General features: G+C 41.9%; 1 protein-coding gene, 1 long non-coding RNA gene and 1 other non-coding gene across 12 annotated transcripts in view; 2 read left to right on the top strand and 1 right to left on the bottom strand.

Moving 5' to 3' along the window:
* The window catches only part of LOC105483662 (leukotriene A4 hydrolase), a 34650-nt gene extending 26866 nt beyond the window's left edge, over nucleotides 1–7784 (bottom strand). The window contains exons 1-2 of one of the 2 annotated variants that reach the window (XM_071071289.1): nucleotides 7534–7784; nucleotides 1027–1157 (exon numbers count right to left, since the gene is read on the bottom strand). In XM_071071289.1, coding sequence (XP_070927390.1) covers nucleotides 1027–1157; nucleotides 7534–7692 — 290 coding nt within the window. In that variant the 5' untranslated portion in view covers nucleotides 7693–7784. The remainder of the gene's footprint in view (nucleotides 1–1026; nucleotides 1158–7533) is intronic. The other variant, XM_011744633.3, reaches the window with a different exon arrangement.
* A 20-nt stretch (nucleotides 7785–7804) lies between these two features.
* The window catches only part of LOC105483663 (uncharacterized), a 131306-nt gene continuing 116402 nt past the window's right edge, over nucleotides 7805–22708 (top strand). For 7 of the 9 annotated variants that reach the window (XR_011608946.1, XR_011608944.1, XR_011608943.1 and 4 more), the window contains exons 1-3: nucleotides 7805–8215; nucleotides 15627–16201; nucleotides 19206–19312. This is a non-coding gene — a long non-coding RNA (uncharacterized lncRNA). The remainder of the gene's footprint in view (nucleotides 8216–15626; nucleotides 16202–19205; nucleotides 19313–22708) is intronic. The other 2 variants (XR_011608949.1, XR_011608947.1) reach the window with 2 other exon arrangements.
* Nucleotides 8199–8270, top strand: TRNAD-GUC (transfer RNA aspartic acid (anticodon GUC)). The gene has a single exon. It is a non-coding gene; the product is annotated as a tRNA-Asp (tRNA).

Raw genomic sequence — 22708 nt, 5'->3', positions numbered from 1 at the left:
TCATTTTTATGTCTGTTGAATCTAATAATAAAAAATGTGTGCTTGTATTTCATCTCTTCTTCCTCATATTTCATTTTTATTGCACTTTATAAAAGTATCAGTCTATGACAGATTGAAGAGGATAAAAATTGGTCCTTTACCCCAGAGAGTTTGAGAAGCACTGATAATAAGGGAACAGCAGAGCTTTAAGACCAGCGTGTTCGAATCCCGACTCTTATCACTTACTGGTACCGTAAATTTGGAGAAATTACTTGACCTCCCTATGCCACAGTTTCCTTGTAGAATGGGGTGAATACCATCTACCTCACAAGTTAGACTTAACCGTTTCCCTTCTCTTAAAGGGAAAGAGAAAGCATGAAAACACTGGCCACTGAACAACTAGGGTAGACCACCCTTGTTCTAGGCCAATAATTTCCACCATTTTTCCCCTCCCCAGTATATCAAGAGGTGACATATACTCCCAATATGACAATTCTGGTTGCCACTTTCTTGAATAAGTTATTTATCTAAGGTTCCCTTTCCTCATCTTTAAGTGTAGATTATACCAGCAGGGTTACTGTAAGGATTAGATACAAGAATGCATTTAAAGCACTTATCCCAAGATTGCTGCACTGTAACAGTTCTATCTTTGGCATTATCATTGTCCCGGTAATAAATGCAGCTGGCCTCTGGGGCAAGGGCAAGGAATGTGCAGCTTGTAAAAGCTGCCCAGGTTATCTTGAAATGCCTTCTTAGGATGGCATGCCCCCACCACACTCTAGATAATAGTAAAAAGATGAATCGTGTAAAAACTAACAGTTCCCCAAGTCCTTGTTGTATTATATACAAACAACATTTTTAGTATCTTAAGTATATATAATTTTAACTGCTGTATCAACTTTAATCTGAACAGAAGATGAGGAGAAGTAGTGTACCAATCGTTACATATTTACAAACTAAAATTTAAAAAGAAAAGATATTTTAATTAGTTAAAAATATTTTTCCCCATTATTTAGCTGTAAAAGAGAAAGATCATAACATTCATACTTGCTCAAAGCGATAGGAAGAGAGATTTCCATTGGCGATCCCTTGTAACTTTGTCTTTCTCCAAGAGCATATTTGACTTCTTGTCCATTGATCACTACTTTTTCTATTATAAGGTCCTTTGTATCCAAAACCTAAAATTAATATTTTTAAATAGTAAGAAAATAGTTTCATTTACCAGAAAAAACTTGTATTAGATATAGGTTACAACAACTAGTTGCTTGTGGAGAGTAAAATACAGAGTGAAATTAGAAGAAGTAAAGAGTTAAAAGCTAGTCTAGGTCTCATTTTTTGAGACTCTAAGCATCCTGAAAATTTTTGGGTTCTAAGATTTGCATACATATTGTTAAGTAACCCTAGGACAGTCACGCAAATTTTGGGCTTTAAGTAAAAGTCAAATCTAAATCAAAATATGTTTGCTTCTGACTCCTAAAATTTTCTCTATTATGAAAAACTTTACCTATAACTTAAGTTTCTTTCACTCTGGCTCCTCAATACATTACACAATATATTTCCTCCTAGAACTCGTGTAGGCCAACTCCCATGTACTTTCAAACTTCATGTTCGTTAAGCAAATCAGCAGACTGTATATCACTATGGTTGTATATCTAGAAAAAGCCCAACCTGTTATGGCAACTCGGACCAAATGATTCTGCAGAGGATTGGGAGGCCATATCTACTTGCCAGGGCCAATTAAGGACAACTGCTTTGGGCATGAAGGAGTGGCAACAAGTGTCAGAGTATTTTCTATCCACAAAATCCTGAGCCCTAGAAATCATACTCTTTAATTATCTCTCAACTAATCTCTTGTCCTAGAATCTTGAACCTTCCTATATCATAAGACTGTTTCCTAACAACATAAACAAAATTCTGCTTGATGGATCTACCCACTAACTATTCTAGTTTTCCTCCTTCCTTCCTTAAACTCCAAGGGAGTTTATGACTGCTATGACTGCTACTTCTACCTCCTCATCCATCATCCTCCCTTTCCCCTTCTTCTATCGGGCTTCCAGCTCCTTTGCTATTGAAAGGGCAGCCCCTACCCTGATCAACAAAGTCTTTTCTGTCCAATAACCTTGACCTCTATCTACTTACAGCCCTTACGGACATGTCATCTGGTTAAAACCCCTTCCTTCTCTTCTTTGCCTTGTCTAATGTTTTCCTTTCCCCTCCTTTATTCCAACTCAAAAATATGGATATGTCCCAGTGTTCCAGCCCTGGTCCTTCGATTTTCTTGCCATATCCTTCACTCCCTAGCTCTTACTCATGCTCACATCTTCAACTAGTATCTCTGTGAAGATGCCTGCCATTCTAGTTCCACAGTTGTATTCCCTCCCCAGGACCTCAGTCTAATTGTCTGCTCAACATTTCCATGGGACATAGCACCACACATTGAATAGGCTTCTAAAAATTCCAAAAATGACTTTTATACTCCCTGAATCAGGTTTCTCCCCAGATTTCTTGATTCTATTCAAATAACTCTTCCAGTTCCCTAAGGTTTGATCCCATTTCCCAATCCCACACAGCCACTTAAAAGTTGTTCTTTCACAGTGTCTTCATACCTTTCCTTTCTTTCCACTACTAACACAGGTGGGGCCCTGGACTGGTAGAACTGCTTTCTATCAGATCTCCCTACCTCTGGCATTATTTTTTTTCCTTTTCTGAAATCTGGCTTGGCTACATGTAAGGCTAAGAACCAGCCATTTCCCAGCTGCCCCGCTTTTATATTAGTTAACCATGTGTGATAAGCTCAGAAATCATCACAAGGACAATCACTAAACTTTATTCCCACCTCTCTGGAGTCAACAATTTTTGTTTAGGAAGAAATTTCCATCTTGGTTTGTTTTCCTTTTTTTCTTTTACTTTTTTTTAAGAGCAGTCAAATTTGTTATGAGAGTACCATCTTTTTCCCTCCTAATGGCCAATTATTTCAGGCTACTTTCTTTTGGGGGCACGTCATCTGTTATCCTTACTCTGAAATAGTAGAAGATATGGTTTATATCTTATTTAAAATAATACGGTTACTCCTTCATATTCTAGTACCTCTCTAGTCTCTTCACAGTCTAGTACCTAGTTCTGAATAGCTATTCAGAATAGCTAACTTGTTTTAAAAACTTGATTTGAGTATCTTGTGTTTATAACAACACATGCTCATATAGATGAATTAACTGGGTCATTTCCCAGTGGAACATATCCTGTTTTCTATATTGCCTATATTTTCCAAATCTGTTTAGAATCATGAACAGTTTCATGATGACAACTATTTTTTGTGAAACCTTTTGATATCCCCTGTGTTTGTTACAGCAGTTGGCCCTACCCTTTCCTATAATATTTACTGTACTGCATTATAATGGTTTCTTTTTCCATTAGACTAAGGGTTCTAAAACAGAGAATGTTACTTAAGTCTGTATTCCCAGGGTTTAGCACTCTGCCCCAAAAACACTAGGTGTCAATTAATGCATGAAGCAGGTCCTAGACCAAGAGAAAACAAAAACTGCAATGTTTAAGCTGTATATCTCAAGTCCTAAGCCTCAACTATCATTTGCAAACTACTTTTTAAAATTCCCCTTCTTTCAGTGATGTTATTTTTAAAAAATAACAAAAACTGTAATAAGAAAGAAAAAGAAAACTGGATCGTTGACAAGTTGGATTTAGTACTTTTTAAGAAACGTGGTAAGCATCAACAGCTTTACTAATGGTAGGATATAATTTATTATGTTTCACAGTATCCTCTTTGAACAGTACCTCTATCCCCTCAAAAAACAGTTGTACTTCTCAGTAGCTGGTCAGTTGCCATGGAATAGATATCTGATTCCTTTTTTGCACAGGCCGGTAGGAAGCTCCATGTCAACCTTGTGGCCCACTTCTTTTAAAGTACAGAGGGCTTTATGCTATGGATTTTGTTTCTCCTATCCTTATTCTCTCTTCCTCCGAATTATTTAATTATTTTTAATCTTATACTATATATGTTGCATCAAGCAGTCTCAATCCTTTCTAGAACAAAGGAGAGTTTTTTTTAAAAAAAAGCTTTATAAAAAAAAAAAAAAAAAGCTTTATGCCTCATTATGATGTCTGTATTTACATTTTCTACCTGCTATGTGCAAGGATATGATGGAAAAGAAAAAAAAGCATAGGTTTATGTGTGAAACACAAAACTAAAACTAAAAACCCACCTTGATTTGATTCCCAGTTGAGCCATTTACTTAGTGAAGACAAGATGGTTTGCAGTCATAAATACCTATTGTTAACTGCTGGCTTCTGCCTTGGCCATGGCACTAAAACCTCGAGCCACTAATCAAAAGAATACCTAAACATTTCTGAAAGTTTCAGTGAAAAGAAAAAAAATGTTTGAAAGTTATCATAAATTTGGAGGATCAAACTTCAGTGTAAGTAAAACAAAACTTGAAAAGAATTTTAGAAAGCTGAGAATTTGTCCAATTAAAGCTCCTTCAGCATTCCTCAACATCACAGACTCCAAGAATGGAGACGAAGAGAAGACATGATGCCTCTGCTGACTCAGCACTGGCACTGGGTCTTCCCATCTCACCTCTGAAATTCAGCTGGCACTATTACCAATGTAGCCCATGTTAGGCTTAGGCACTGTTTTCTAATCTGTTTTCTAATTGAAATCATCCATTAATCAACCTTTTGAATGTCCTCTACATGCCAGACATAGACTATACTAGTTGAGATACAAAGAGTTATGAAACACAGTCTCTACATTCAAGAGTCCACAATCTACTGGAGGAAAGAAACAAGTTAACTTTAAATAAATATTAATTAACTAATGAATAAGGTTAAGCTCCTGGTCTAAGGCTTTTGTCATAAATAAGCAATTATAAACAGATGTCACTTTGTACTACAAATTGCCTTCCTTGTATAACATCTAACATTATTATAATTCCAGGCTGTAATTTGCTAAACAGACATGCCAACCAGAAATCACAATTTTAAAATCTTACTTTTCTCTAGATTTGGGGAATGTGAAAACAATGAGCAGATTTTTAGATTCGGACATTCTTCTCAAAATTTAAACATCCTGACTCTTGCTTACTTATAGAATAGAGGTAAAGTTTTTATTTTACAAAAGTGATGAGAACACATGGACACACGGGGGGAACACACACGGGGGCCTACTGGAGGGTGGAGGGTAGGAGAAGGGAGAGGATCAGGAAAATAACTAATGGGTACTAGGCTTAATACCTGGGTGACAAAATAATCTGTACAACAAACCCCCATGACACAAGTTTACCTATATAACAAACCTGCACATGTACACCTGAACTTCAAATAATTTTTTTTAAGTTTTTATTTTACAAAACAGAGGTAAGTGTCAGGTCATATTAAGCAGCAAAAAGCTATAAAATTTTTCATTTTTTTCAGCATAGTTTATAATTTAATTTTTTAAAATAAAGGTGAAGAGCAAGAATTTTCCAGTCGACTGAGAGCTCTGAGTGGGTTTGGGGCTTAGTCAAGGTTTTATTATATCTTAAACTAACTGGAATATTTCTTCTGAAATATATGTTGCAGCTAAAGATTCAAGGAAGAATTTGCTGTCCATATATTAGAAAAACCTCTTTAAATTTCTTCCACTAGCAACCTCGGTTTTGGTTTGGAATCATTCACATCTGAACACAAGTTTCCTGAATTGCTTAACTTTTAAATCTCTAGTACTTTCGAGTGTAGGACATATAAACACATGTTCAAATATGGCAGTCCCATAGTGCGGTTTTTCTTCTTTTTATTATCATACTTTAAGTTCTGGGGTACACATGCAGAACGTGCAGGTTTGTTACATAAGTATACACATGCCATGGTGGTTTGCTGCGTCCATCAACCTGTCATCGACATTAGGTATTTTTCTTAAAGCTATCCCTCCCCTAGGCCCCTGCCCCCGACAAGCCCTGGTGTGTGATGTTCCCCTCCCTGAGTCCGTGTGTTCTCATTGTTCAACTCCCGCTTATGAGTGAGAACATGCGGTGTTTAGTTTTGAAACTGCAATGAAATAGGACTTCAGCCCTGCCCAGGCAAAGTTGCTACTACAATTAAAGATAGCATGGTACTTCAAGAAGACCAAAGTGCGATCTACAAGGAAATAGATGCCTTCTTGCTTATCTTTCTTTCTTATAGTACTTTTGGTGATTACGTATCAGTACATACAGGAATCGACCTATTTTTCAAATCAATCAGTTTAGCAAAATGTTGAAGGCCAAAGAGTAAGAAAGTTAAGTACTTATTAGTTCATATTAATGAAATCAAAATGCAGATCTTTTCTACACAAGTAGGAAAAAGAGGCCTGAAACCCACCAATTCTTATCTGCCCGATCTGATCTGATTGCTTACTGATGTGCTTTAGTAGATTTCACCATGCTATACTGTGTAAAATACACGTGTAGCATCCCGCCCTGGTGAAGAAGCCGAATTTGGCTGTCTTTTCCTGACCCTCTTATTTCTAAAATGCTCTTCTGTGAAATTCTTCCGGTGAAAGGTACAAACCAAATACTATCGGGCAATTTGAGCAAGAACATTAAATATAGGTTATATGATACAGATAAAATCACTGAATAATATTCCATGAATCTACAACCTTTCTTCATTCCAATGGTTACAGAGTTTGTAGAAGTATGTGTTTTCTAAGTGAAATAACTACTTGGCTCCTTGGAACCAACTATTAATAAAGCGTATTGAATCATCCTTAGAAAACTTGAATGTCCCACCCGTCCTTAAATTACTAGAAGATAAGAAAGTTGATAAGATTAAAAAGTAGAAAGGACCCTGAAGAGAGCTGCGCCTAGAGTTAGCAAGACGGGACTGTTAGTTTCAAAGTAGCGGGGAGAGAAGAGGCCTGCCTGGCCGGGGCTGGGAATCCTAAGGGGCTTGAGAACGACTAGCAGGGAGATCCAGGGAACTGGGAGAGAGACGGATGGGTGGTGCCCTGCAGACCTGTGGATCGAAATAAGGGTTCCTGGGAGGCAACTGTGGGATCAGGGATCGACAGGACATGGGATCTGAGACTTGGGTGAGATTGTTGACTGAGGAAGGTGCGCTGGGGGCTGGGAAAAGTCTGGGGCCCAAGGAAGGGGGTTCTGGGCCGCAGGCCGAGGCAATGGGGAGGCCATGGGGTAATTAAGAGCCGGGAACTAAAATTATGGGGGCTATTGCAAAGATGACACCTAGGGCTGGGTGAGTTGAGAGGTGTGGACGAGGCGCGGGATGTGCCCAGAGACCTCGGAGAGAGGATCGGGCCGAGGGGCGGAGGAGACAGACGTGTAAGTGCGGGGTGAGGGAAGGGATGCAGAGGCTAAGTGGGGTTGAGAGGGGGTGCTGTGGCAGATCTGGGGGGGCCGAAGAGAAGTGCACAACGTGAGTTGGATGGGGGCTACAGAAGAGCAGACGGGGACGTGGGGCTAGGCAGGGGCCGCGGAGGGCTGAGCCGCAGATCCGCAAGGACTAGGGGCGTGGGGCGGGGAGCCCGGGAGAGGCGGGCACTGGGCAGGCGCCCCACTGTACCAGGCTGCGCAGATTGTCCTCCTGAGACTGGACCGTGAGAGCGGCAGTCCCGGTCAGCGTCCGGCGAGTAAAGTCGACGCTGCAGCGCAGGTGCAGGTGCTTGGTCCGGCAGACGGAAGCCGGAGAGGCCAACGAACAGGTATCCACTACCTCGGGCATGGCTCTGGGGGATCACACCGCACTACGACCTACACCCTAACGCTCAGCTACCAGACTCGCCGATAGAGAACCTGAGGAGGAGGGATAGAGGTAAAGAAGCAGGGGAGGGATTTGCGGTGCACGCCGGGAAAGGAAGTTTCTTAACGTCAGCCGAGCGTTGGGGGATGAGTGAAGGAACTACAAGTTCCATGGTGCCGCGCGGAAGCGGGCGCTTGGCTACCTGGGAGCGTGTGTGTTAGGGGTGTTGAGGGGGACCGAGAGTGCTGCTGGAGCTGGGGAAGAAGAGCAGGGGAGTCCGGACAGTTAGAAGAAGGGTGGCCTGAGGGAAATGATGAGAAGTGGAGGGGGAGATAAAACAGAACACTACCATTTTGGCTCCGTTCAACCTCCGTGGAAGTTGTGGTGGCAAACATAAGAAAATCAGGTCATCGGTGGGTGCATGCAGCGAGGGCCGGGCGGAGCAAAAACGTAGAAAAGGCCTATCAGAAGACAGCCTTTTGTGCAGTTCCTCGTTAGTATAGTGGTGAGTATCCCCGCCTGTCACGCGGGAGACCGGGGTTCGATTCCCCGACGGGGAGGCATGAGAGTTGTTTTTGTTTTAGCAATTCAAGGTTTAAACATGTTTCAAGCAATTCAAGGTTTAAACGGTTGTTTTGTCAGTTTGAATGTTTATTATGTACATCCCTAGACCCTGCAGCTCTCAAACGGAGAAAGCCAACATTCCCATCTTAGAAACTAATGAATTTCTATAAAAGTTATACACTGGCCGCAATGGGAGTGCAGAGCTGGGACGTCTAGCTCAGCTCTGGGGCCCTTGTGGCAGGTGAAGGAGGATTGAAGGATGCCTTGCCTTTAGGGTGGGGCCTCAAAATTAAAACTGGAAAAATTGGAAGAGGCTAGGTTTCGAAGGACCTTAAACAGGTGGCCTTTTAATCCTGGATGCATTAGTGGGGGACCCATTGAAGAGTTTTCAGCAGGGGACTGATAACGCGTGGTTAGACTCATGTCGTAAAATGTGGTATCAAAACCATTAGCAGGAGATTTAGGAAACTATTAAAATGGCTCAATCAGAAGATGCTGGGAGCCTGACATAGGTAAGTAGTAAGTTAGGATAGAGAGGAAGGAATGAATGGTAGGAATACTTAGGTAAGTGGATTCACAGATTGAGAGGAGACTAAGGGGGCCCAGTCTTTCGGCTTCAGTGGCTGGCTAGTCATTAACCAGAGGTAGTAGTCTATAGGAAGAGGACAGTATGTTAGGCTGTACTTCCATTGCTATAAATACCTGAGACTGGGCAATTTATAAGAAAAGAGGTTTAATTGGCTTACAGTTATGCAGGCTGTACAAGAAGCATAGCTCCAGTATTTTTCTGGGTAGATCTCAGGAAGCTTACAATCATGGCAGAAGGTAAAGAAGGAACAGGCCTCTACATGGCCAGAGCAGGAGCAAGAGATTGGGGGTCCAGTGCCACGCTCTTAAACAATCAGATCCTACAAGACACTGTGGCGAGGACAGCACCAGGCCATGAGGGATCTGCCCCTGTGACCCAAACACCTCCCACCAGGCCCCACCTCCAACACTGGAGATTATAATTCAACATGAGATTTGGTAGGGACATATATTCAAACTAAATCAGACAGATTTAAGGGGAAGACGCTAAATTCAACGTTGGACAGATGAAATTTGAGAACCTATGAGAGTTGAAGCGGAGATGTCCATGAGTCACTTGGATATTTAAGTCCATAGCTCTGGGGAAGTGTCAGGTAGACATGACCATGTCACAAAACGTGGTGGATCAAATTATGACAGTGGGTAAGCTCAACCCAAGAAGAGTGTGTAAAGATAAGGGTAATGAAAACAGGTTGGAAGGTGAGAGAACACCAGAATTTTTTTTTTTTTAAAGGGCTAGAGGAAGAGAAACTTATGAAATAAACCAGGAAGAGCCAGCCATCAATACCAGATGCAGTCCAGAGGACCACCGAAGTGAGAAGTGAAAATTCTCTAGATTTGGCAGTGGGGTGAGAGTGGGGAAGGTGGTGGTTTTGTTGACTGTTGTGATTTGGTTGAAGATGGAAGCCAGAGAGTAGTGGATTGAGCAATGAAGAGAAGAGGGAGGTGGAGCATAAACCACTGTCAAGTTGCTTGGCCAATGTGAGAAGGGAAGATAAAGGGGCAGCTAGAGAGGAATGCAGCATTGAAAAAGCTTTTTTTTTTTTTTTTTTGAGACAGTCTCACCCTGTCGCCCAGGCTGAAGTGCAGTGGCGCAATCTCGGCTCACTGCAAGCTCTACCTCCCAAGTTCACACCATTCTCCTGCCTCAGCCTCTCGAGTAGCTAGGACTACAGGTGCCTGCCACCATGCCTGGCTAATTTTTTTGTATTTTTAGTACAGACGGGGTTTCACTGTGTTAGCCGGGATGGTCTCGATCTCCTCACCTGTGATCTGCCCACCTGGGCCTCCCAAAGTGCTGGGATTACAGGCGTGAGCCACCGCGCCCGGCCAAGAAAGTATTTTTTAAATTTTTGCTTTTTAGGGCAAGAGAAATTTTAACATTTTTAGATATAGAGGTGAAAGAGCTTCTGGAGAAGAGGAAAGTTTCTGCAGAAGGATCGACTCAGAGGCAAAAAGGTAGAGAAGAAGACGAAAGTAAAAATTTCAGAGGTGTGAGGGATAGTTGCTGGATTGAGGATGCTGGTATGGCTCAATTCTCTATCAAAACTGATGAAATTTGGCTCCAGCAACAACAACAACAACAACAAAATAAATGGCAGTATTTCTGGATATCCTTGTATTGGCCTCTGCAAGCTAAAGCAAAACAAAATAAAACAAAAACATCCCAAACTATGAATTCTAATACCTTACACCTGCATAGGTCCTAATTCACAGGATGTAAGAATTTGTGATCAACATTTGCATTTTGGGTTTTTTGGGCAAGATTTTGTCCTGTTGCCCAGGCTGGATACAGTGGCGTGATCACGGCTAACTGCACATTCAACCTCCTGGACTCAAGCAATTTTCGTGCCTCAGCCTCCCAAGTAGGTGGGACTACAGGCACCTGCCACCACGCCTGGCTAGTTTTATATTTTTTGTAGAGATGGAGTTTTGCCACGTTGCCCAGGCTGGTCTCAAATTTCTGGGCTCAAGGGATCCACCTGCCTTGGCCTCCCAAAGTGCTGGGATTGGTGTAAGCCACCACGCAGAGCCACAAACATTTTTTGAGGTCACCAAATCTAGGGTGACAAATACAATAGATGCCATAGAATTCATTTATTCAAATAATACACAAATCATCTTCTTTATCTAGTATGGAGAAAGGGTAGTTTGTTTTAATAAGAACATCATTATCATCTTCTATCATTGATTACCAGGAACCCACAGAGTTTATGCCACTTGTGTTTAAATGAAAATATCCACAGACAACCACAAATAAATTCCTCCATTAATATATTCATCAAATAATAAATACATAGTAGGAATTGTTTTGTGAGATGCCACTCACCCCAAATATAGAATGTACAAAATTCGCAGTTTACAAGCAATTGGAGTATTATTGATCTCCAATGGGAAATTGAGAATGCTTCAAAAAATGAAGCTTTCCACTGCATCTATAAAAGAAGGGTAAGGCTGGGCACAGTGACCCACACCTGTAATCCCAGCACTTTGGGAAGCTGAGGCAAGCAGATCGCTTGAGCCCAGGAGTTCAAGTTCAGCCTGGGCAATGTGGTGAATCCCTGTCTCTACAAATAATAGTAATAACAATAATAAAAGAAGAGTAATATCAGGGTCTAGTTACCAAAGGAGACTTAAAGATGAAAAGATAATCTATATAAAATATTATGAAAAGAAATAATACCTATATTTATAGAGCCATATGAACAGGAAGAATTCCAGCCCTGTTGTTCACCTGGAAATGTTACTTAATCCCTCAATCCCCTCAGGATAATTGAGGAACCTGTGGCCCATGGAGTTGTTGAAAAGATGAAATGAGATAAAGTATGGGAACTGCTTGGCATTGTGATTGGCACAGATTGGGCATTTGTTACGTGTTAGCTAATATGATTATTGCAGTTGGCTTTTATTTTGTCTATTTTAACCACTTTAATGTTACTTTTCCTTGTTGTGTTAGCAAGAGCTTTTAAGACAGCCTGGGAAATGAGAAGCAACCATGGTTTGTACAGCAAAACAAGTCACACCAAATTAGGCCTCTAAAAAGGAATGGCAACATTAGCAAAGATCATATGTTTTGAAATGCATTTACGGGGAATTTCAATTGTTGCACAAATGCTTCCCTTAAAAGGGCAAAAAGACTTTACATTGTTTTCTCCCCTTCCTTTACATATACCTTTCCTTTCTTGAAATAGTCAGTGTAATTTGCAGATATTTATTAAATGCATTCTACTACATTGTGCTACCTAGAAAATAATTGGGGAAGGCTCTGTCTTACCTCTTGGATAATTTATACTCTAGTACCCAGCTATACTAATGACCTAAGACAACATGGTGTTAAGAGGAGACTAAGGCCCAAGGAAAACTATACATGAAATTCTAGAGGGACAAGTTCTATCCCTTTGGGGAAGGTCAAGAATAATGTCATGATTGACATAGCATTTGAGATGGGATTTGAAGGATGAGCAGAATATTAATAGGAAAAATGGTAGGATTGAGTATGGGGAGTGGGAGGTGGGCAGATTTTCAGATGGACTTAGCAGGAATCAAGGCATGAGGCCAGAAGTAGAGATGTGTTTGGAAGAGAACAATTCTGAAGGTACAAAATCCTACAGGTTAATGCAGTGCCCTCACACACTTCTCAGTAATCTGTCTTTCTTCTTTCCTCTCCAGGTTATACATCTGGCGTGACAAAGATCATTAGTTGTCTTCTAATACCTATATATCTTTTCATCCTTAGTAGTAAAACCTTCCATGTTTAGCTGGACACATGGCCACATGGAAGTAGATCTTTCCCTTCTTTGCAGTTAGACCTTGTCATTAAGTTCTGCCCAATGGGATGTAAGTGGAATTGTCAATTACAACTCCTGAGAAGTGTCCTTAACAGTAACTTTATTTTTCTTTTTAGCCTTTTCTCTATTCTTTTCCTGGAAGGTAGATAAGATACATTGATGGCTAGAGCTCTAACTACCATGTTGTATCATGAGGTTGGAGCTGTGTGCTGAGAGTGGTGGAGGAGCAAAGTAGAAGGAGCCATGAGCTGGAAATAGCCAGGTCTCTGGGGATCATGGAACCCCCATGTGAACTGCTCTGAATTTCTTATCTTTGAGAAAGAAAGAAATATCTACTTTGTTTAAGACAGTGTTATCTTGGGTTTTCTGTCCTCTACAGGGAACTCAATCTTTCCCAAGACTCCTGGTCTCAGTTGGGTGAGTTTATCAGTTTTGCCCCAGATACTTGCCCTTATCTGTTGGTTTTCCACCACATTATCGTGGACAGATCTTTCTTCCTTCTTGCTTGTGTTATCTGCTAGAGCATTCTTTCTAACGTAATCATCTCACTCCCCTGCTGAAAATCCTTCAAGGTCTTACTAACATTGCCGGTTGATATTATCTACCTTTTTGATTTAAGGCCCATTTTCAAATACTAGAATTTTTGGCGTAAAATCCAAGGGATTAAAAGATGAATGTGGGCTTTTGTTTTTTCAAGAAAGCTTTGGCAAACTTTTTTAAATAACCAGTTATTCACAGTATATTATAATACTATTATATTTGTATGCTTTTATGATTTTTTAAATCTGAAATTATATTAAAATGAAAGATGAGTCTCATTTCTTGTGTAAGTTCACTTTTTTTGTTGTTATTTTGGCATTTGATGTTTGTAAGAGTTGAGAATCCTAATTTTCTGAAAAATGACATGGAAGACTGCAGCACTACTTCTGGACTCCACACTTGGGTGCTCTTCGAGACCATGTTGCCATTTAAACAGAATGGCTTTCTCCCTTTGCTCTGCCTGCTTATGTGGTCAGCTAGCTCCTGCTTAAACTCTGCCTCTTGCCTCCTTTTTGCAGAATTGTGTATCCTCTGCACGCATCAAAACATCACACTATACCCCATAAATACGTACACTTTTTATGTCAATTAAAAAAAAAAACAAAAAAAGAAATGTGTATCCCCCTTTACACTAAGTTAAATCATTCAGTTTATTATCTCCAAAGTAGTATAAACCCCCAGTTTTAAATCAAACATTTCTTTTTGTTTTTCTTTTTTTTTTTCTTTGGTGGTTTTTTTTTTTTTTTTTTTTTGACCAGGTCTTGCTCTGTCACCCAGGCTGAAGTGCAGTGGCATGATCTCAGATCATCGCCACCTCTGTCTCCTGGGCGTGCAAGTGATCCTCCACCTGAGCCTCCTGAGTAGCTGGGACCACAGGCACAAGCCACCACACCCAGCTAATTTTTGCATGTATATATATATATATATATATATATATGAGTATATATATATATATATATAAACTCATGTGTGTGTGTGTATATATATATATATATATATATATATATACACAATTTTTTTTTTTTTTTTTGTAGAGACAGGGTTTTGCCATGTTGCCCAGGCTGGTCTCGAGCTCCTGAGCTCAAGAAGTGTGCCCATCTCAGCCTGGTGTGGCAGGCCAGGTCTCATTAATGCAGGCCTCCATAACAACTGTTTCAGTGCTGACCAAGTGGTTAAGTTCGACATTAAAAGCCGGTGCCCCATACAAAGGCTGGGATGTAACAAAAGCCCACCAAGAGTTGTGCCCAGGCCTTTCCTGAACCTTAAAGCATGGTTAAACAAGTTCATTGGGAGTCTGAAGGAACTCCCCAAACCTCCCTGATTTAGCAGGAGACAAGATCAGGGTAATCACCCCAGCATCTGCACACATTTAGATTAAGTAAATTTACTGACGCTCCACAGAAAGGTCTTCAAGACTCAGACCTTAGTCACAGACGAAAAGAAGTTAATCATTTATGTCTTTTGATGAATGCACGCTTCCATGTAGACGTATAGCTTAGAAGGTATATAAGCTCTGGAAAACTTTGTCATTTTGAGTTGGTCTGGTGATAATCTCCAGGCCTTCTCCTTAGGAAAAAAATAAAAGTCACTATTCCTGTAACCGGTTACAGGACTGTACCTTCACGTCAGCCTACCTCACAACTCCATGTCTTTCCTTATGTGTTATTTCTCCAGAAATATGTTGCTCCTCTTTGCTTTCTCCACATTCTGCCTCTAAAATTCCCTGACTGGCAACCTGCAGTAGTTGGCAAAGTGAGAACATGTCGGGTAGACCCGGGAGGTGAATTGAAGGGGAAGGCATGTGAGGACTTGAAAGAACCTCACATGCCTTGGGAAGGAGCTTGGAACTTACCTTTAAGGCTGCAGGAAGTCGACAACTCTTAACCAGAATATGCATGGTCGGTACTTGTCTTTTAGAAAGATTGCTCTGTGGCAGCGTGGGAGACAGATTAGAGGAGGTGTACACAGGAGGAGAGAAAATAAACTCCCAAGCCCATGCATCCTCTTGCCCTCTTCCCTTGTTGCTTTAAAAGGCAAACATGTAGGTCTTTTCCATTGAGAAAGTTGTATTGGTAATTATTATAGGAAAACAGACTGGAGAGCGAACAAAAGTAGGAGCTGGGAGAGCAATTCTCAGGTGAGAGATGATGGTGGCTTGGACACAGGAGTCAGCAGTAACATTAGTAAGAAATGATCAAATTCAGCATAAATTTTGAAGGCAGACCTACTAGGATTTCTTGGCAGTTTAGATATGGAGTATGAGGGAAAGCGCAGAGTCAAGGATAATGCCAAGACTTTTGACCTGATAAACCAGGAAAATGTAGTAGGATTAGCTGAGAAGGAGAGATCGTGGGAGAAGCAGACTGGAGTGGGGGAGGATAAATTCAGGAGTCCAGTCATTTTTTTTTCCCTAATTTTATTTACTTATTTATTTAGAGACAGCGGTCTTGCTATGTTACCCAAGCTGGTCATGAGGTCCTGGCTTCAAACCATCCTCCTGCCTCAGCCTCCCAAAGTGGTGGGATTACAGGTGTGAGCCACTGTGCCCAACTGTCAATCTTTCACATATTCAATCTGAAGTGTCTGTGACTCGAGGGGAGTTGCCGAGTAGGCAGTTGGACATATGAGTCCAGAAGAAAAGCTGGAACTGGGTTGGAGATACACATTTGGGAGTTCAGCATGTGGATGGCACAGGGAGAAAAAGAGACACTAGCCATGTGTCTCTTTTTGGAGACTGGAGACTGGAAAGGAATGGCCTCGATGAAGAAGGAAAACCAAGGAAGTCCGTGTCTTGGATGACAAGTGATATCTGGAAAAATAAAGGAGCGGTGTGGTCAGGAAGCCTGATGAAATTCTGACTATGGATGACTCACTGTTTTGTGTAGAAAGGGGGAAGAGAATTTATTCTAAAAATTTGTTCATATCTTCATAAAATACTTCTGGAGGGATGCTCAAGAAACTCATGGTATTGTTTGCCTGTGTGGACAGAGAAGGAAGGCCAAGGATCTGAGGTGAGAGGTAGATATTTCAACTGAATAATCTTGTAAGCCTTTTGAATTTTAATGTGGATATATTTCTCAGTCAAAAGGTTATTTATTGATATGAAAAAAATAAAGGTCACTGGAGTCCCCAACCACAAACAAAAGCAGCCTTTGCTGACTTCCTGTGGACTACATAGTGTCTACCACTGGCCCCGTGGGGCTCTGCAGCTTCCACTTGAGTGGCTGGACACACCCTGCGTCAGCCATGCTGAATCAAGGTGTTTAAGCTCTCTGCACTCTCTTGCCCTTCCTTGAGCCTGCATGCCCTTCCCGCTCCCTCTCTTCCCACAACCTTGGCAGGGTTCTCCTCCTCCCCTTCAGGACTCTGCCCCCCACCCTCCAGTCTGGGCTAGAGTCTAGTAGAATGTCCATCGCTAAGAGAAAAAGGTACATATGACACCCTTCTCTTCCTCCCTTCGGTGTGTAAACAAATAGAAGGAATTATTTCAGCCACCTTTTTAATGTTCACCTTACAACACAGTTGAGGCAATCCTGACCAGTTTCTCCATCCTCTGTGAAATTTCTCCTTCCTTGTGCAGCCATGCACGCGAATTCTATATTTATAGTCACATCTCCAGTCTGTTGTGCTTGTCAAGAAAAGGTTTGGGACAGGGCGTGGCAGCTCATACCTGTAATCCCAGCACTTTGGGAGGCCAAGGTGGGCAGATCACCAGGACAGGAGATCGAAACCATGTTGGCCAATATGGTGAAAACCCATCGCTACTAAAAATATAAAAATTAGCCAGCCTTGGTGGCATGCACCTGTAGTTCCAGCTATTTGGGAGGCTAAGGCAGGAGAATCGCCTGAACCTAGGAGGCAGAGATTGTAGTGAGCCGAAATCGCACCACTGCACTACAGCCTGGTAACAGAGCAAGACTCCATCTCAAAAACAAAACAAAACAAAACAAGGTTTGGGCAGTTGGAAAAGCCAAAATGAAAGAAGCACGAGAAAAAGTTCTGCAAATTTTGTAAAGTAGAGTAAGTGGTCTCCTCCCAGATCCCTTTCTGGCACCCCACCCCACCCCATGGTTGACCACAGACAGTCTGGAAAGCCTCCCCAGCCACCCATGTCTCCTCCTACACAGTTCTGTCTTTTATTTCTCTGTTTGTGTCCTTGGGAGGGACTGGCCTGAACCAAATAGGCTGTCAAGCTGTCCTGAGTTGGAGCCAGATAGTGCCCACCATAGCATGGCCTCCTCTCTTAGGCCTCATAAAGTGTGTTTGAAGAGCAGCAGCGTCTGCGCCTCCTAGAAGCCTCATCGGAAATGCAGATCTTGGCCCGAGGCAGTGGCTCACGCCTGTAATCCCAACACTATGGAAGGCCGTGGTGGGCGGCCTCACTTGAGGTCAGGAGTTCGAGACCAGCCTGACCAACAGGGTGAAACCCCATCTCTACTAAAAATACAAAAATTAGCTGGGCATCGTGGTGTGCATACCTGCAATCCCAGCTACTTGGAAGGCTGAGTCTGAGGCATGGCATGCAACTATAATCCCAGCTCCCTGGGAGGCTGACGCAGGAAAATTGCTTGAACCCAGGAGGTGGAGTTTGCAGTGAGCTGAGATCACACCACTGCACTACAGCCTGGACAACAGAGCAAGACTCCATCTCAAAAAAAAAAAAAATGCAAATCTCAGGCCTGCCCTGACCTACTAGATCAGAATCCACATTTTATCCAGATTCCCAGGTGATCTGTGTGCATTTTAAATGAGCTCACTGCCTTAGAGGCTCAAGAAATACTTGGGGCATTGGAGAAAATTCAATTCAAGTGTTAATCAAACATGTCAGGACTCCTTCTCTTGGGGTCCACTGCCCTGGACCCCCAAATCAATAGTCTCTTAATACCCTAGTGTTATCCTCAACAAAGAAGTTACCACACTGCATCATTGTCAGTTTACTTGTCAGCCTTCCCTTCTAGATGGTGTGTCTTTAAGATCCTGACTGTATATTCTCCCTCTCAGCACATGACTGTTATATGAATGAATAAATGTATAAATGAGCAAATGAGATTTCACAGGAGGTTCCAGGCATCCTTTTATTCAGTGTTTCACTCTGTGTTGACTTTGCGGCAAAGAAAAATCCACCTTCTGCACCTGCCCTTGTCCTCTGATGCCACCAGGCAATATGTATGTTTGCGATACAGAATGCCCACCCCCCAACTAATGGTAAACACTTTCAAAAACATTGTTATTGAAGCATACTATGCATTCATAAAAATGCACATAAGTGTATAGCTCACTCAACTTTATAAACTGAGCATGCCAGTGCAATCAGCACGCAGATCAGAAACAGAACATTACCACCACTGCACTAGATGCCTCCCTTAAGTTCCCTTTCAGTCTCTGTAAAATCCTGCTTCCTAGGGGTAACTGCTGCCTGACTTCCAATAGCATATTACCTTGACCTGTTTGGCTATTTATCTTTCCTTTGCATAAACAGACACATACAGTATATTCTGTCATGCCTGGCTCCTTGGCTGAACATTTCTTTTGCAAGATTTCTCCATAATGTTGTGTGTACATCTAGGTTGTGCATTCTCACTGCTGTACAGTGTTCTATGTGTGGATATACCATGATTTACTATTCCTTTCAACCGTGGATAGACATGTGGGTGATTTCCAGTTCTGAGTTATTATTATGAATGGTGCTGCTCCATAGCAGTACATGTCTTTCGGTAAACAGATTGTAGCCAGGTTTTGACATGCTGCTTTGAAGTTTAGACAGTTGTACCCTGCCAGGAGATTTCCTTTAAGACCCCTGCACCAGTCCAGAAACATTCACTGCATTGCAGCAACCTGGTTCTGTAGTTGTTGACACAAATCCAACACCCTTCTCCCTACCCCAGCTTGAGTAGGAGTTAAAAGTAGATGAAGTAGGGAGGGAAGCTGTTTTCAAGTTACGAGAAAAAGTTCTTTACAACTGCTGGCCTTGGTCATACTTGATTTTCCTCTCATTCACTTCCATTTCTTTTCCAGGTAAGCCTGATTGCAAGCTTTGTTGGACCTGTTTCTTTCTGACTCAGAGATTCCAGCTCAGCTTCCATTTTTCCCACTAAGTAGGCAGTGACATTTCATCACAGCAGGTACTTATACCTTTTGTTCTGATGACTTAAAGCACAAGCAGGTTTTGATAAGTGTTTGCAGGGTTTCATTTTCAAAAGTCCTATTTCTGTGTCATATTTGTTGGCTTTGAGCCCAGCTTCTCTTGCTCTGCCAACAGAGCAGGTTATCCCCATTTGCCCGCGGAAATAACATTTCCATGAGCAAAGGCCAACCCAAAATGCTTTCCTCCTAAATGTTCTTCTCATCTACAAATCAATGTTTGAGGAACTATTATTTTGTAATTTCTTACAAAAGGCTTCTTTTATTTGAAATTCAGAGTTGAGTAAACCCGTGGAAGAGACTCACATGGTTCACTCACCCTCTGCCCTCTCCGGCACATGTGTCTCAGGATTTCTTAAACCCAGCCGACCACTTCCGCATACCTCTGAGACCTGGCCTCCTCCTCCCTTCCAAGCCGCTTCCCCTTGGCTTCCAAAGTAGCCCCCTTCTCCTTTCTTCCTCACACACACCCTACACCCCGCTCAGTTCTATCCAACCAATGCACAGTCCTGGAAGGCCCTCCATACCTACTTCTCTCACTTCTGCTCACTGCCCCGTTCTCCATAGATATATTCCCAGTGTATTTTTCTCTCATTTGGTCATTAATTCTTCTTGACCATGAATGTCACTTACCTATGTATGTATGTAGATGTATATATCATATATATATATGCAGTTAATCCTCATTATTCATGGATTTGGTGTTTATAAGTTTGCCTACTTGCCAAAATTTATTTGTTATCCCAAAATCAATATTTACAGAGCTTTTGTGGTCACTCTTGGACACACTCAGAGCTGTGAAAAATTTGAGTCTCCAGAGGCACACAGTCTCAACTGAGGTTAAACAAAGTGACCCTCTGCCTTCTTGCTTCTGCGCTTATACTGTAAACAAGTGTCCTTTTTGCAGTCTAGTGTCACTTGTTTATACATTTTTGTGCTTTTCGTTGGTGGTTTTGCAGTTTAAAATGTTCGCCAAGTGGGTGCTGAAGTGCTGTCTAGGGTTAAGCACAAGAAGGTAACGATGTGCTTTAGGGAGAAAGTATGTGTGTTAGATAAGCTGCATCAAGCATGAGTTACAGTGCTGTTGGCTGCGATTTCAATGTTAACGAATCAACTACATATTACAAAAGTGTCTTTAAACAGAAAAACATGTACAATGAGATTTTGTATTGATTGATTGACGAAAATGTGAACAGAGGCTCTCAGGAGCCCCCACTTACTGTATTTCCCCTGGGAGCAAAGGTTCAGCATTCACTAATGCAATGTTCATGGTAACTTTCTAGGATGTAGTTACTGCAAATCATGAGAATCGACTGTATATATTTCTTGTCCTTCTGGTTAGTTTGTATTTGTTTTTTTATACCTCTCTCACTCTGTTCCCAAAGAAGTGGAGGGGGCAGTTTCTTCCAGGTATACCTTACAATTCTGTTGTCTCTGTTGCGGCCCCCAGCTCAGTACAAACAACAGAGCAGTCCTCAAAAGATTCAAAAGTAATAGAAGACAGGAATGGAGAAAGGAAGGAACAAAAGAAGGAAAGATGGCAGAACAAAAAGGCACACCATGGAAGCTGAGGGTGCTGCTTATCTAAGCGGGCATGGCTTCCCGGAACTTCTCATCTCTCACTTCTTAAATGTTTTCCTCTTTATTTCATTGAATCATTGAACTAGAATAATACAATATCAGAAATCAAGTTATATTTTGTGATAGATTTGACTTTTTCTGCTGCTCTTTGCAAAGTCTAACAGAACAAACCTTCTAGGTTCTTTGATTTTTTTTTCAACCTTTTCTTCTCCCTCTCCTCATCCTCTACTCCTTGGTCTTCACTTGGAGAGGAACAATTCTAGAACTCCCAAACTCTAGGCCAAAAGGAAGTAGGCGCTCACGGCAGGCATAAACACACTTATGGTGAATTATCACACACCTTTTGTGGGTAGTAAACAGCAGGGACACGCACTTGTCCCTGGGAAGTTTGCAAACGTACTGGGAAAATGGGGACGATAAAATGAAACCACGAAAGATCAGTGTGGGAGACTGAATAATTAAAGGGAATCCAGGTGGACCAGTCACAAACGCTGCAGGAGCTCAATGGAGACATCAGTGGGCATCTTCCTGGAAGCAGTGAGGCTTGCATGGAAATAAAAAACAGGGGGTTCTAATTTTTGTTATTGTTCACCAATATCAGCAAAAAAGGTGGGCACACCCTCAACAAATGTTTGCAAATTCTTTACATGTGCTAATTAATCATATCTCAAGATGCAAAATACATTGAGGGCAAGGTTTACTCTTAACAATGGTCAATGTAAATCCTTACTTTAAATAAGCATCTTATGATTTGCATGGGGAGCACCTTTTGTCAGATCTTATTTGTCATCATTATTTTGTTTTGTTTTTTTAATGCACTCACCTTTTTTTTTTTTTTTTTTTTTTTGAGACGGAGTCTCGCTCTGTCACCCAGGCTGGAGTGCAGTGGCCAGATTTCAGCTCACTGCAAGCTCCGCCTCCCGGGTTCACTCCATTCTCCTGCCTCAGCCTCCGGAGTAGCTGGGACTACAGGCGCCCGCCACCTCGCCCGGCTAGTTTTTTGTATTTTTTAGTAGAGACGGGGTTTCACCGGGTTAGCCAGGATGGTCTCGATCTCCTGACCTTGTGATCCGCCCATCTCGGCCTCCCAAAGTGCTGGGATTACAGGCTTGAGCCACCGCGCCCGGCCTTAATGCACTCATCTTATCTTGGAGTAGGAGAATTCTTAGGTCTGCTAATCTTTCTTGTTGCTCACTATTATTTTGCTATGGCAGCTCAAGCTAAGACAGAAATTGGTACCAGGATGGGTGCTGCTATAACCAATGTATAAAAATAGCAAAGACATGAAATCAACCTAGGTGCCTATCAATAATGGATTGGAAAAGAAAATGTGGTACATATACACAATGGAATACTACACGGTCATAAAAAATCTGTCCTTTGCAGCAACATGGATGCAGCTGGAGGCCATTATCTTAAGTGAATTAACACAGAAACAAAATTAAACACTGCATGTTTTCACTTATAAGTGGGAGAGAGATAAACATGAGGTACACACAGGCATAAAGATAGAAACAATATATCCTGGCCCGCGGGATAGTCAGAGCAGGCCCTGGAAGAGGGGGTGGGAATTTGGGGAACAAGAGACACGAGAAATGGAGACAAGACAGTGCTCTGATCAAGTCTCGTTTAATGGCGGTAATGCACTGCCTTATATACACTTGGAAGGGAAGGGGTTGGGCTAAGGCGGAAATGATCTCATTGCCGAGGGCGTGGCCAGGTTAGTTTTGGTTTCTCCAGTCGGAGGTCATGTTGCGCTTGCGCTATTAAGTAACAGTTTTCCCGGGCGCGGGAAA

This window comes from Macaca nemestrina, chromosome 10, assembly GCF_043159975.1.
Source record: "Macaca nemestrina isolate mMacNem1 chromosome 10, mMacNem.hap1, whole genome shotgun sequence".
NCBI classification, from domain to species: Eukaryota; Metazoa; Chordata; class Mammalia; order Primates; family Cercopithecidae; genus Macaca; species Macaca nemestrina.
This window is presented reverse-complemented; position numbering and strand designations above follow the sequence as displayed.